The sequence below is a fragment of the Arvicanthis niloticus genome, chromosome 1, assembly GCF_011762505.2.
Source record: "Arvicanthis niloticus isolate mArvNil1 chromosome 1, mArvNil1.pat.X, whole genome shotgun sequence".
Lineage (NCBI taxonomy): Eukaryota > Metazoa > Chordata > Mammalia > Rodentia > Muridae > Arvicanthis > Arvicanthis niloticus.
This window is the reverse complement of record NC_047658.1, coordinates 165,178,291-165,193,973: the sequence shown is the minus strand read 5'-3', so window position 1 is coordinate 165,193,973 and position 15,683 is coordinate 165,178,291. Positions and strand designations below refer to the sequence as shown.

At 49.4% G+C, this 15,683-nt stretch overlaps 1 protein-coding gene across 1 annotated transcript; it reads right to left on the bottom strand.

The window, feature by feature from the left end:
• Positions 1 to 822: 822 nt before the first annotated feature.
• On the bottom strand, positions 823 to 14,533 carry Kcnk18 (potassium two pore domain channel subfamily K member 18). Its single transcript, XM_034524278.1, has 3 exons — positions 14,278 to 14,533; positions 11,598 to 11,726; positions 823 to 1,616 (listed from the first exon to the last, which is right to left on the bottom strand). Exons 1-3 carry the CDS (start codon positions 14,531 to 14,533, stop codon positions 823 to 825), a joined length of 1,179 nt encoding a protein of 392 aa, XP_034380169.1.
• Positions 14,534 to 15,683: the final 1,150 nt, after the last annotated feature.

Sequence of the window (15,683 nt, the reverse complement as noted above, 5' to 3'; positions counted from 1 at the left end):
CAGCATAGTCCAGAGATGTTGCATAGGAAAGGCAAGGCCGCCAGTGCCATCTGTCCACCCATTGTCACGGATGAAGGCTGCTCCCTTTTGGTCATTTCTAACTGGTCCAGCATAGGCTCATACCTCACTGGCCACAGACAGTCCACAGAGGGAGTAAGTTGCCAGGACACAGGTGGCTTATCTACTCCATATCAGCCACTCAGGGGCAGCTCTCAAGTGTCTCCACCCAGGGGGGACCAATCCACCCCTGATGTGACAACAGCGTCACCATCAAATTCACACAGGTGGCACCATCCATGGGCTAAGCAGTGAGACAGGTGCTCTACTAGAATCTGACCATGAAGACTTCTCCCAGGTGACAACTCTGATTAGTGATGTCAGCAGCCCAGGCTGGGGCAGGCGTCAAGTGCATCCATGCAGTTATTCGGGGAAACGGGTTACCTAGATTCACTTTGACTCATCAGGGGAGGCTGGGGCCACTTGGGACGATTTTAACTCCCCTCAAAGTACAAATGCCGAAGACAAGGGTCATTTTTTTTTCTTCCTGTCACTAAAAGAGCAGTGATGTCATTGTTTCTTTCATGTTTTTAAAATGGTGCCTTTCAGGCAGACAGGAACACTGATTGGACTGGGAACAATGACGATGACCTTTCCTCGTTGTACATAACAGTGTGGCCAGGTTTCTGAGGGACCTCGACACTGCACTTGTTTCTCATGTAAGTTGTTTCCTGAGCCTCAGTAGTTCGGATGGCAGGTTACCATGGCCCAGGTTCCAACCCTGTAGAAAAACATGGTGGGGAAGGCCTGCGGAGCCCTCACCTTTTAGCAAGGTAGCGAAACTTCCCTTTGGCAAACAAACAGCATGAGGGTTTTGTAGGTGTGCAGGAGCCGGTTCTGCATCAGTTTGAAGGCAATGAACAGGATCTCCATTCCCACAATGATGTAGATAGAGAAGAAGAGGAAGAAATGAGGGTGCACCAGCGTGATGTCCCCGAACCCTATTGTGGTCAGTGTCACAAAGCAGAAATAGAAAGCATCTTCAAAGCCTAGTTCGGTCTCCCAGAAGGGGAGGATAGCAGCGGCACAGGAGATGTACGCAAAGATGACCAGGGCGATGACGGGAAGAGGGATGTCCAACCTCTCAACCTGCTGGCCCACTTCATCCAGGTTGCTTAGAATAGAACAGGACAGTCGCCCCAGCACTAGCTCGGGACACGAGTTGCTCCTCTCCACGGGCCGCGTGGGTGGTTGTAGCTTGTTCTGTTTCTCTCGGGCAACTAATCTCTCAAACAGCTCCACTTTGCAGCTCGGAGACGTGGGCTCCCTGCTGAGCTGCGGGTCTAGGAGATCCTCGCCATCAATGACAATCTGAGGAATGGCTTCGTCCGCGGGTTTACTGTCAGGCTGCTTCCGGCACAGCGAGAAGGAGCACCACTTGGAGATATCGTGGGGGAGGCAAAGGAGACCCTGGAACCGACTGTAAGCCCTGGATAAGATGGTGGCCAGGATGTCCCCTATGTCTGTGAGGACCAGGAACATTAGAGGGATTCCAAAGAGCGCATACAGCATGCACAGGAACTTACCGAGCCTGGTGACAGGGTACATGTGGCCATAACCTGAGAAATAAGACAGCCTGGTGTTGGTATCAATCTCCCATCATGCACCAGAGGCTCAAAAGAGACCTGCTGTTTCTTCTCCTTAGCATGAAGCTTTACACAGCAAAAATATTCATCCTGGGTGAGGTGCACAACTCATGGGGAGCTTCGTTTGTGCTTAGCAAGCAGAAGGCTTCAAGTTTAATCTCCCAGTGCTGAGGATAAACGTATGCATGTAAATAAATATTGATCTCAAAGCATCCACCATGTGCGCCATGTGTTTTGACAGAGAGGCAGATAAGAAAGAAGAGGGGCAGCTCATATCCAGACTGAAAATGTCTTTGGACATGCTGGGGACCAAGCAATTGTCCCCCATTTTACTGTGGCTATTTTGGTGTGTTCCCCTGAGGCTGGGCTCCGCTCACCTGGAAGAGTGCAGATGTGAAGTACTTCTCACTGCATTTTCCATCCTCCCAAAGCACCCTCCCTTTGCCCTTTTTTGGGGGTGTCTGGACCTCTTGGTATATTTGCTTTTATATAACAAGCATTTATTATGTGCCAAGTGGTGTGGGCAGCAGTGTGTATTGCATTAAGGAACAATAGAAAGAAACCAAAGTTACAACCACATCGTCAGAACTGTGAAGATTCAGATGAGGGAGCTGCCCATGAGTGACAGAGAGGTTGTTAGCATGCAGTGCTCACACGGAGCCATCTTGGTTCACAGCCCAGACCTGAGCTTCACAGACCTCTTTCTGACTGCTCACATGTTTTGCACTTCAACTTGGAGAAGGGGCCATCCTTCTTTTAAGCGACTAGCTGGGAAGATCCTCCCAGGCTGGGACCTGTGACACTGTAGGCTAATGTGTGTGGTGCCCTGAGAGCTAACATCCACTTAGTGAGCATCTGTTGTGGGTGGTGAGTGGCCAGCTTTCCTGGAGAGGCGTTCTCATCATTTACAAATGAGGAAACTGAGGCAAGGGCCAATGAAGTAGCTTGGCTCAGTGCACATATATGTCTGATAAATAGTGTAGTTTGGGAGTCTAGTCTGCAAGGTTCTTCAAGCCTCAGCAATGCTGGGAGTCTCAGGACAGAAATCTCATCCAGGAAGACCTGGCTGGCCAGGGCTCACCAGGGTCGGTCTGTTTTTCTGACACTCCTACAACACCTTCCCTTCTGCAGGAGCCACAGAGCAAAGGCAACTGGAGCTTCTATAGCTATTGACAGTCAGAGGAAAAAGCTTTGAGGGTACTTGTGTTTAATCTTTGATTAGTACAGAAAAATACATCAACTATGTAAATTAAATTAAATTAAATTAAAGGTGACTCTTAGCAGGCTGAACACCTGTCTCCTATCTGCTTTGGCCTCCCAAGTGCAGACTGCAAGATGCCCACCTTACCAGGGTCCTAGAGAGGGAGGGCAGGGAGCTGTGGTCCTCAAAGGTTCTCATCAAACCTCTTTCATCTGTCTCTGAGCAATGCACACCCCCCAGGCTGGGGGCTGGGCAGGGGCTGTGTGGTAGAACAGTTAGTTAACTCATGAGCTCTTCATCCAGTGAGTAGCTACTGAGTGGGCTCACTGAGGACGTGTGAGCATTTACAGGATCTGATCTCACTGAGCCTCTGGTTCAGGGGGAGCCAATATCAATCAAATACCCACTGTTACTGTTTGAGATGAGGCCCAGTCGCAGAAGGAACAGAGCAACTATTATAAATGTGATTAAAACAAAGGCTTCTGGGCTGGAGAGATGACTCAGCAGTTACGAGCACTGACTGCTCTTCCAAAGAGCAGTCAATTGAATCCTGAGTTCAATTCCCAGCAACCCTATGGTGGCTCACAACCATCTGCAATGGGGGTCCGATGCCCTCTTCTGGTGTGTCTGAAGACAGTGACAGTGTACTCATGTGCTTGAAATAAACAAATAAATCTTAAAAAATAAATAAATAAATAAATAAAGGCTTCCATGTGCGATTTAGGCTCAGGAAAGATTTCTTGGGGAGGTGACTCTAACAGAGATGGAAAGGGGAGCTGTTCTTATTTACTTTTGTTCCTGTGATTAAACACTGACCAAAACCACTGGGGGACGAAAGGGTGTGTGGTTTACAGGTTACAGCCCACTGTTGAGGGAAGCCAGAGCGGGAATTTGAGGCAGGAACCTAGAGGCAGAAACTGAAGCAGAGATCATGAGGACCCTTCTTCCTTCTCTGCCCACATTCAGCACCTTTCTTATACAGGCCAGGCCGGGCTTTCTGAGGATGGTGCCGCCCACAGTGGGCTGGACCCTTAATAAGCAATCAGAAAAAGGCCCCATAATTGTAGAGAGACTATCTTGTGTATTGTATGAATATATCGCCTGTCAATTAAAAAGCCTATGACCTATAGCTAAAGCAGGAAATGGGAGGTGGGACATCTGGGAGGAGAAAGAATTCTGGGATAGAGCCAGGCTCTATGGGAGGATGGGAGGAGACAGTCACATGGGACCTGAGAACAGGCAACCATCCACATGACAGAATGTAGCTTTAGTTATGATCTAATCAGAGTAGAGCCTAGCTATGTGGCCAAGGTATTTGTAAATATATTTTGAGTCTGAGTCTTATTTCTGAGAGCACTGGGGGTTGGGAGGAAGAACCAGGCCATAACTTCCATACATAATCATGCCCTCATGTTAATCATCTGATGGCGGTAATTCCACAATTGAGGCGTCCTCTTCCCAGGTGTGTCAAGTTGACAATCAAGATTAGCTAGCTCAGGGATCAAAAACTGGCCACGTGCAATGCTTCCCTGGCAGACTCATACAGCTGAGTAGTTTGTACACTGCCAGTATATCGAAGATGTTACAGAGAGCTGAAATCCAGCCTGCCATGCTATGAGCTCAGGACTCTCCCTAGAGAGGATTCTAAATTTTAACCAAAGTGTCTCCAGAGTAAAGCTGTCATTATATATAAGGAAATCAAAACCAAGTCGGTGTGGTGATTGAATAAGGATGGCCCTCTTAGGCTCCTGTATTTAATGCTTGCTCACCAGGGAATGGAGCTTTTTGATAGGATTAGAAGGTAGGTGTGGCCTGTTGGAGGGGTGTGTCACTAGGGATGAGCTTTTAGGTTTCAAAAGCCCAAGTCAGACCCAGACTTTCTGTCTCTCTGTCTCTCTCTGTCTCTCTCTGTCTCTCTCTCTCTCTCTCTCTCTCTCTCTCTCTTCTTGCTTCCTGAGGATCCTTACATAGAAAGAACTCTCGGCTACTTCTCCAGCACCATGTCTGTCTGGACACTGCCATGCTCCCACTATGATAATGGACTGACCCCCTGACACTGTAAGCAAACCCTCAATTAAATTCATTCATTCATTCATTCATTCATTCATTCTTCCTCTCTTTCTTTCTTTCTTTCTTTCTCTCTTTCTTTCTTTCCTTCTTTCTTTCCTTCCTTCTTTCTTTCTTCATTCCTTTCTTTTCTTTTCTTCCTTTCTTTCTTTAAAGAGTCACTTCCTTGGAACAGTGTCTCTTCACAGCAATGGCACAGGATCTAGGACAGCCAGTGTGGATAGCAGATATTGATCAGAGGGAGGGTGATGAAGTGATTCTGGAGAAGAGAGGGATCTAAGGACTTAAAGAAGAGATACCAGCTGGGCTGTGGTGGCACACACCTCTAATCCTAGCACTTAGGAGGCAGAGGTAGGTAAATCTCTGTGAGTTCCAGGCCAGCCTGGTCTACAGATCAAGTTCCAGGCCAGCCAGGGCTCACAGAGAAACACTATCTCAGGAAAAAAAGGGGAGGAAATAGCTTGGCATATAGGAAAAGTGTTAGGAATTTGGAATCCAGAGCTGGCATATCTGAATCCTCTCAGATAGGCTGATTTTTGAGTGAGCTCCCACTTAGAGAAGTTTGGCAGAGTTAAGGGGCACAGAGGGGCAAATGGTTCAGGTGAGGGAACAAACCACCTTATTCATGAGCTCTGTGACCTGAGCCAAGGCATTTTCTGAATTGCTAACTAGATTTTCTTGGGTGCAAGGCCAAAGGGCAGCACTTAATCCCCCAGGTACTTGAGCAGGGCCTGGAATCTCAATTACTTGGGAGGCTGAGGCAGGAGGATAGGAAGTTCAAAGCTGACTGTAAGCCATCAGTCAAGACCCTATGCTCAAGCTTCACGTGAGCCCCTCAGAGCCACCAGCCCTTAAGGGTGGCACAGGCTATGAACAAGTCCCCCACATCTCATTCTCCAGCTAGGGTACAGGAGTCTTGTTTTCATGCACTTCGGGATCCTAACAATAGGCTCTTCAGAAGTAACTGCCTCCACTCCGCAGCTTCCAAGGTCAGGGCATGGAGTTACATTTATTTCAATTTAAAGAATCAAAGCTAATATTGCTTGCACAGTCTGTAAAGTGCTTTTTAGGATTAAAATCCCCTGCACAGCAGAAGTTCTGGCAATCTCCATTACTGCCCACATTTAATGGACAATAAACAGATAAAGCAGATGACCTCTTGCATCCCACAAGAACCTGAACCCTTCACCCAAAGACCTTGCCCAGGAACATGTGCCACTCAAGGTGGGCTTCCTAAGACCCTCTGAGTGAGATGTGTTTATGATCCAGAAGATCTGCTATCTTCCAGAAAAGAACCTTGGGAAACAGGTCTCTGAGGGCACACGGCCCCGCTCAGGGAATGGGCTATGTACCCCAATTACCGAATGCTGAAGCACAGAACGGAAAACTATCACTTCCTATAATGCATTTGTTACTCCGATACAATCACTCCACTGCATTTAGCCTGCCAAGTATTTAATAGCCCAAGCGTTTCTCTTCCTGATTCCAGGGGCCTGAGCCAGGTGAGAACTGACCACCCTCACACCTATCAGGTGTCTCCCAGGCGAGTTGGGGAGGCGGGGCTGAAGAAGCATTGCAGAGGGGCTGTTGTAGCCAGCAGTGGTCACAGACTGCTGATACACCCCACCATCCTCTTCCAGGGTGCTTTTGGGCACAGGCTTCCCTAATTGATTCACACAATAGGGAGTGGTTTGGCTTTCCTGAGATTTTAAACCAAGCTAATGTATTTCAACTACATCAGGGATTTGAGGCCTTGACTCCCATTAGAGACACCTGGAGGGCTCGTACGGCTGCCTGGACCTGGATTCTAATAGGTCTGGCGCAGGGCTCATGGGGGGTTATGGGAGATAGGGAGGAGGCTAGGCTATGCAGCTGGGCTGAGAGCCTGTGTGGACAATGTCTCCAATGTTAGTGTGTATCGGAGGGGGCAGGGAAGGTTTAGGTGGTAGAGTGTTTGTCTAGCACACACAAAGCTCTGTGATCAATATTCATACTACATACGCATTGTGGCACATGCCTGTGGTGACAGCACTTGGGAGATGGAGGCAAGGAGATGAGAAACTCCAGTTTCTTCAAAAGTAGTTAGTTCTAGGAAGGCCGACTGGTTAAGACCAGAAGTTCTCAACCTGTGGGTTGGAACCCCTTTTGGGGTAGAAAAACCCTTTTTACAGTGGTCACCTAAGACCATCGGAAAATACAGACATTATATTTGATCCGTAACAGTAGCAAAATTAAGATTATGATGTAATGTTATGGTTGAGGCTCACCACAATGAGGAACTGTGTTACCGAGTCACAGCATTAGAAGGTTAAGAACGACTGGGTTGAGACACTGCAGACGCCATACTTGATGGAGCTGAATGTTAATCTGCATTCCTCACACACTCCTCAGTTGTGCAGACATCACGGGCCCAACATGCCTTGATCCATTACACTAGGCTGGTGGTTCTTAGCAGACTCTCTATTGGAAAAGCCTGGAGACAGCTTGTGGAGGAGAGGGCAGTGTGAGCCATGTCCTGTGTCTAATACGTAGAGGACAGTGATGCTGCATAGCTTTCTACAATGAATGGGCTGGGTTTCTATGACAGAATTAGCCACTGTGAGAACTTGTGGTCTAGCTCTGACTAAGTCCTTGATGGAGGGGTAAAAAGACAACCCAAGCTTGTTCTCTCTTAGGCCCCAGGTTCTCCCCAGCATCTTCCTCAAGTTGGCTTCTTCCCTGCACAATTCTTTCACTCTGATCCCTGGACTTAGCTTGGGGCTTGTGATGGCTAATCTCAGTTGTCAGTGTTTCAGGATAGCCGTGGAAACAAGCTTCTGAGCATGGCTGAGTGGTTCCCTAGCCTGGGTTAAAGGGAAGATCCACCGTGAATTCTCTAAGCTGGGCTTCCTCACTGGACAGAGGAAGGGGGCTGAGTAGCAGCTCCCTGCTTCTGGATTGGATGTTGCATTGTCCTCTGCCTCATGCTCCTGCTGACACAACAGCCCCACCAGGAGAGACTCCACCTTCTACCTGTGATCCAAAACCAGTTCTTCCCTAAGCAGCTCTCATCGGCATTTCCTCTCAGCAACAGAAGAGCTAACAGAGGAATTGACCACTGCCCTGCCTGTCCTGGCCATCCTGAGGGCAGGAGCAGTCACGGGAGCCACTCGTGGGCTCTTGTGAGAACTAACGGAGGTTATCAATCACTTGGTCCTTGCTATGCTGTGGTTCCTATGCTCTTCTACGTGTTACCTACGTTACCCACTGTACTGGCTGGTTTTGTGCATCAACTTGACACAAGCTGAGTTATCACAGAGAAAGGCGCCTCTTTGAGGAAATGCCTCCATGAGATCCAGCTGTAAGGCACTTTCTCAATTAGTGATCAAGGGGAGAGGGCCCATTATGGGTGGTACCATCCCTGGGCTGGTAGTCTTGGATTCTATAAGAAAGCAAGCTGAGCAAGCCAGGGGAAAGCAAGCCAGTAACATCCCTCCATGGCCTCTGCATCAGCTCCTGCTTCCTGACCTGCTTGAGTTCCAGTCCTGACTTCCTTTGGTGGTGAACAGCAATCTGGAAGTGTAAGCAGAATAAACCCTTTCCTCCCCAACTTGCATCTTGGTCATGATGTTTGTGCAGGAATAGAAACCCTGACTAAGACACCCACCCTGCCTGTCTTCAGTCACACAACCAGACCCATGGCTGCAAGAGCCCTCTTGGAGCTTGTGAGTTGCATAAAGGCTGGAGACAAATGCTGAGGTCTCAGTGAGCAGCCACTCTTCCTGGTCCTTCTTAAACTACCCTCCCCTGCTTAGGAATGGGTCCATTGGACATTGGTCACCCAGTGAGCTCATCTCTTGCTAAGGCCATTTGGGAGATGGAAGGAGATAAATGGGAAGCTTCTAGAACAAGATCTCTGCAAGAGGGTGAAGGAAGCCTGATATTTAGTGCCGTGGGAGCTGCACGTCTGCTCTGAACTGTATGTACTCCCACCATCCTCTCCCTGGTGTGTGTGGAGTCAGGGGGATGATATAATCTTCTTGCAGTAATTGCCCATGACTTGAGTCAGGTGGTCAGGCAGCTGCTGAAAGTGCTATGGTTGCCATTGACATATGGCCTGAGCCTACCCTTCCAAGTGCCCTAGAGATAAGTCTGGTGGGGGTATGGGGGAGCTATGAGTCCCAGTATCAAGCTCAGAGGACCACATGTCTTTAGAGGTTACCCAGCTCTGAGTCCTGGTGGCCAGCCTCCAAAATCTACAGCTGACCACTATAACCTGCCACCCTGGGACATGAGGGGCAGAACTCAGAAGCATCTCTGTGGCTTCTGTGGGCTCAATCCTCCTAGGATGGGGACCTGTTCTTCTAAAGGACAAGGGCATCAGGCCTTTGTCTACCCAGGAAGGTCAGGGAGTAAGCAAGGGGCCATGTTCTTGATGGGAACTTTGACTGATCTAAGAGCTCCTGGCTTGGCCTTCCCAGCAGGCCTATCTGCATGGTCAGATGGAAGGCTGCCTAACCTGTCTCGTTACTAAAGTCCTCTCAGAGCTGGCCTAGGACATAGACTCCGAGATAACCTGCTGCATAAGCATGCCTTTCTGAGCAGAAGACAAAGGTCTGAAGCAACTCACAGGCCCACAAGGTCAACCCCCTCCCTTCTTGAGGGCACTGTAGTAGACTGAGTCTTATTTATGGGCACCAATTCCACTCACTGTGTGACCTCAATTTGTGATGTCACCTCTCTGGGCTCAGAATGTGGATCTCAAATCATCCCATCCCCAGGGCCTCTGTGAGTACTGGACATGGACATGCCTAGATTGTGTAATAACTTTTGCAGCCACAGAAAGTATACTATAGTGTTTGGACCCAGCTCTCAGACACCCTGCTTCATTCCACGTCCACATCACACCCTCCTCTGTGGTTCCTGTCATTCCCAGTGAGTTACCTGCCACCTAGATGCCAAGGATCTAAAGCCCACTCTCCAGTCCCACCCTTCAGCCCAGTTCCAAAGTCCACATTCTCAGCAGCCCTGGGCATCCAGCCCTCAGCCTCTCTACTCCCCCAGCCTGCCCATCCTACCCATAAAAGCCAGAAGCCCCGGTGCTAGCCTGGAGTCTCTACCCCGTGTTCCAGGTCTTGCTCCAGGCGGCCTTCCCTGCCCTCTAATCACAGCTGTTGTCCCAACTTAGGTTGTTATTACCCACATGGGCTTTTGAAGAAGCTTCATATGGCCATTTTCCCTCCTGGTCCTGTGCTGAAGTTGTAGGGGTCTCTGGGACCAACTGTTCCCTGCTAGAAGTCTGCACACAGGCCCCTGTCCTAAGGATGAGAAGCCTTTTCAGCCCCATGACCTGGCGCTCTCTCTCTCTCTCTCTCTCTCTCTCTCTCTCTCTCTCTCTCTCTCTCTCTCTGTGTGTGTGTGTGTGTCTGTCTGTCTCTGTATCACTCTCTGTATGTCTGTCTGTCTCTATATCTGTTTCTCTTTGTCTCTGTCTCTCTCTGTGTCTGTCTGTCTGTCTCTGTATCTCTCTGTATGTCTGTCTGTATGTCTCTCTATATCTGTTTCTCTCTGTCTCTGTCTCTCTCTCTGTGTCTGTCTGTCTGTCTCTGTATCTCTCTGTATGTCTGTCTATATGTCTCTCTATATCTGTTTCTCTATGTCTCTGTCTCTCTCTCTGTGTGTATGTCTGTCTGTCTCTATATCTGTTTCTCTCTGTCTCTGCCTCTGTCTGTGTGTGTGTGTGTCTGTCTGTCTGTCTCTGTATCTGTTTCTCTGTCTCTGTCTCTCTCTCTGTCTCTGTGTGTGTGTGTATGTGATCTCTTTTCACTCTGAATGTACCTCCTTATAACCCCAGGCATTTATTCTCTCTCTCCCTTTCCAGCTCTCCCTCTTTCTCTTCCCTCCCCCTCCCCCTTTCCCTTATAGCCTCAGGCATTTATTTTGTATTCTCTCTCTCTCTCTCTCCCTCCCTCCCTTCCTCCCTCCTCCCTCTTCCCTTCCCTTCACTCCTGATGTACCTCCTTATAGCACCAGGTATTCAGGTGTTTAGTTTGTCCTCAAGCCTTTGATTGCACTATATGATTGCGCTAGAATGTCCTTATCACTTCACCACCCACCTCTCTGCCTTTCCACCCAGGAACTGCCTCAGGCTCAGCAAAATGTTACCCCTAAGAGGCCTTTAAAACATTCTCATGGTTGGATGCCCCTAACCAAGACTGATACAGCTGTCCTGTTCTCGACTTTCAGGGTCCCTTGAGCACATCACTGTCATGAACAAATCCCATTTGGTCACCTGTGAGCGTGTCTAAGTTGCCCAAGAGTCTGTGGGCTGGAGCCATGTCTGCCCTCTTCCCAGTTGATCTAGGTATGCAAGGTGGGCCAACTGCTTCATACATAAGCACTCAGTCAATGGTACAAGAAGGACCACAACCTGGACTGTCCCTTGCTCTCCAGGGCCCTTGCTCAGGCATGGGACTTCACCCACTGAAGAAGAAAGAATGTCATCTTCTGATTTGCCCCTGGGGCTGGTAAACCAGTAGCAGCCCTCCTTGCTGCTATACTCCTTACACCCCTGGCCTAGGAGAAGCTCCCCAAACCACTGTTCCTTGTATTAGATACAAGGATGTCTCAGCATACCTGCTAGCACATGCCCCCAAGTCTCTCCCAGGCAAGCTGTTATTTGTAGCAGGACAAGCCCCTGCACTTACCCACTGTGCTGAACACTGTGCAGCAGAAGAAGAGAGCACTCAGGAAGGACCAATCCTCTGGAGCCTTGAACCACTGAGGTTTGAGCTGCTGCAGATGAGCACACAGGTCCTTCCTGCTACCTTCAACCACTGGGGAGAAACCAGGCTGATGAAAGATCCACCTGTCCAGACAGTGCTGCCCAGTGAGAGGACTGGGGCCAGCAGCACCCCCACCCCACCCCAATTGTCCCCAGCAACTGCAGCCTGGATATCAAAGCCATCCTTGAGAATGCTTCCATGGTTTAGATCCAGCTGCTGGTGTCTATGGAGACTGAGAGGTCCCATAGTTCCATGGGAGCCTGGGTGTGAGCTCAGCAGTCGTGGGCGATTCCTTCCTTCCTTCCTTTTTCCTTCCTTCCTTCCTTCCTTCCTTCCTTCCTTTCTTACTTGCTTTCTTCCACAGTCCCAAACTAATTTCTTTTTGAGAGAAAAAGAGGGCCCAGGCTGACCCCCAATGCTAAAATAACCAAAGATATCCTTGAGTTTCTAATCTTGCTGACTCTGCCTCCCAAGTGTTGGGATTACAGGCATAGACCATCGAGGCTGGTTTATGTGACTTTATGCATGCTAGCCAAGCCTTCTATTGCCTGAGCTGCAACCTCAACCCTTTGAGGGATTTCTTAGTATTTGATAGTTTGCTTTGTTTGTTTTGTTACTGTTTGGGTCTTTGGAGTTTTGTTGCTGTTGTTATCTTCTTGAGACAGGGTCTTGCTATATACCCTTGGTTGGCCTAGAACTTGCTATGTAGGACAGGCTGGCTTCAGATGGCACCAATCCTCCCATCTTTGCCTGATGGGTGCCCAGATTACAGTCATGCACCACCATGTCCAGCCTTCTTTATTCATTTTAAAGAGAAACAAAAGCCTATGCCGTCTCTCTTGAAGAATTCTAAACTAGAAGCAAAGGGCTTTCAGCAAGGCTGACTGTGGTAAGACGCCCTGGCTCCTGCAGTACACGGAGCCACCAGCTTGTTGAGATCCCTGAGCTCTCAGCTCAGCCTGCAGCTGTCCCTTGGGATGGAAACCCTTGGTCCCTGGGCTCAGAGCATGGCACAGAGCCTGGCCCACAGCAGAAGCCACCATTCATTTTAATTGAATGGCACCAGCCTGGGAATCTGGCATCTAGATTCAACTTAACTACTTACAGCTCTAGACAAAAGCCTCAGTTCCAAGCCTCAGTTTCCCCATTTGCCAAGCAGTGTGGCTTGGTAGTAAGAAGCTCAGACTCTACAATGCAAATGCCTCGGATAGAATTCCTGTCTTGTTGATGTGTATGTGAACTCTGAAAGTTATGTAACCTTCCAGGGCCTATCAAAAAGGAGACAGTTCTTACCCACCCCACAGTCAGGGTGCCTGGGGGGGGGGGAGATTAAGTGAGAAAATGCATGACATCATCTAACTAACACTTATCAGCCCTGATTTCCCAATGCTCCTTGGCTGCACACTCTGCTGCTGTGTGTCCAGGATACCCTTTACAAATGAGATTTCCAGTTCAGCCTCAGGGATCCTGATTGTGTGGATCTGGAAGAAAGCTTGGAGATGTGTGCTTTTAACAGATCCCCTGGGTGGATCTGAGGTGGGGGCTGGTTCAGAGAGCCCTGAACTTGATGGAGACTGGAGTCTTACGACCGCACATCAAGCCTCTTCCTGGCCACTGAGTAGAGCTGTTACTATGACAAAGATGCAAGAAGAGGCACACTCCACAGAGTGGGATTCTGCATTCCTGGACCAGCTTTTACTCAGTCCCAGCTGACAAGACTTGCTCCCAAACCATGTCCCTGGGGAGTACCAGCATGCAAAGGCCATGCAGGCCCATGAGCAGAGGGAAGCAGGCCCATGAGCAGAGGGAAGCAGGCTCCCAAACCTTCCTCTCCTGTTTTTTTCTTTCATTTATTCTTTATTCTCTTTTATTTTCTCTTGTTCTGCTGACTATCTTTCATCTCTGGCCTTCTTGTGCTCTGTTGATTATACCTTTGCAGGACCAAACCAAGGGATGAAATACAAACAGACAGGCACTAAGGATGCCTTTTTGAGCATCTCCTGCCTTGCAGGGACCTAGTGCATCTCATCTCTGCTTTAAAGGGGTTCTTACTATTGGCCAGTCTCGGAAGGTGGATCTCCCTTCTCTTCGGTAGAGTATGGCCCTGCTGGCATAGATCTCACACACTATGCTAAAACAACAACCTGGCCATCACCAGTCCCAACCCCTGACCACACCTCCCACAAGCCCACTACAAAGACTGAAATAGGAACCAACTTGTTCATCCTGGGGAATCCAAGCCCAGTTTGGATAGTTCCTTGAAGTCTCAAAGCAGGAGTTGCACCACTGATCCCACCCACCCCACCAAATCTCTATCGACTAACCCTCTCCTAAACCCTGGGGGCCGGGTGGGGCTGATGGGAGCCTGAGGAACCGCTGGAAAGGGAAATCTGGGCCTTAAGAGCATCTGCTTATAGCTCTATCTTCCCTCACTGCACCCCTGGGAGGGCGTCTGTTCATCTTCCCACTGCTCAGAGAACAGAACTGAGACTCGGGGAAATCATTTGCCTAAATTCTGTTAGGAGTGAGAATGTTACAGGCAAGCTACTCACGGCCTCCTGCCAGGGCACCTCCGAGGCAGTAACATCTCCTTGGCACCTACCTGTCAGGTTACATTTCAGGATGTTGCACAGATCGTCCAGGAACTTCTTCAACTCAGGGTTTTCCTCTGCTTCAGGGTCAGGGCGGCCCTCGACAGCAGAGAAGAGAGCAGCACCCACCAGCGCATAGGTCACCAGGCAGCAAAGGAAGCAGAGGCCGGGCAGAAGCTTGCCCAGGGCTTCAGGACAGTATCCCTTGGCCTTCCCCAGGGTCTCGGGGCAGCATCTCCTGGCCTCAGGTGGCTCCTCAGCCTCCATCCTCTTGGAGCAGCTAAGGGTAGGAGAGGAGGAATGTGTAGAGGAGGCTGGAGCATCCAGCCTGGGAGAGGAAGGTGGGAGTGGCCGGAGAATGGCCAGGCTCCAGCCTTAAGTGGATGGTGCGTGAGCTTCCCAGAGGACTAGGAAGCAGCCGGAACCCATCATGTTCGGCTCATCCAAACAACTGGGATGGCGCCCCTGCTAGCGCCCCAAATTGTTATTGATCCTCCTGACCAGCGCCAGAGTTTCTGGCGGGGGCTTTGGGAGGACCTCAGAGATTGTTTTGTACTTTGCTCTGCCTTTTCCGTTCTGAAACTGCAGCTTTGGCTTCCAGGTACCAAATCTGGCGTTCAGTACTTAGTCAAATGACTGCTCTTTCTGAACACTGTTCAGGCACCTCTTACCCCGGCATACCAGGAATACGGGACAACAGGAGTAAAACATAGCACAGCATAGGCCCACTGTTTCCAAAATGCAGGAACCTGTCTGGGTCTCTCAGTGGTCTGGAACTTGCCTAATAGACCAGTCTGGCTGGTCTGGAAACCCGTTCACCTGTTTCTGCCTCTTCAGGCTCCGCCTCCCCAGGCTCCGCCTTCCCAGTACTGGGATCATAAACATGTGTGGTCAGGTTCTGCCCTTTTCTTCTTTTTTCAAATGACGATTTGGGGGATGAAACTCATGTTGGCAAGGCACATACTTTACTAAGTCATCAACCTAGGTTGAACTTACTATTTATTGAGTTCTTCCTCCTCTAGAGGAAAGCAAATCTTTCTAATCCCGGGTGAGTAAAGTATTATGGCTTAAATATAGTTGTTCTCCCAAATTCTCTGTTGGGGAACTCTGTCTTTTGGGCCCTAACTGGCTATTGCTAGCAGGAAATTAGAGCATCCTTGACTACCCACATGAGACATCCACAAGGCCACTCCCATTTCTGAGGATACATCAGAGGCTGAGGAGAGGGACTCTTCTTGGGTGATATAGCTCTCTATGAGCTGCCCATTCACTTTTGAGGGACTCCAAGAGACTGGTGTTCACCAAGCTGGACTTGGGTAGAATTGTCCCTCTGCTGAGTTACTGTCCTTGTATCTGAGGTGACTAAAAAGAGAGCCCCTCTTGGCTCGTCCGGTAAGGGTGCATACCATCAGGCTAG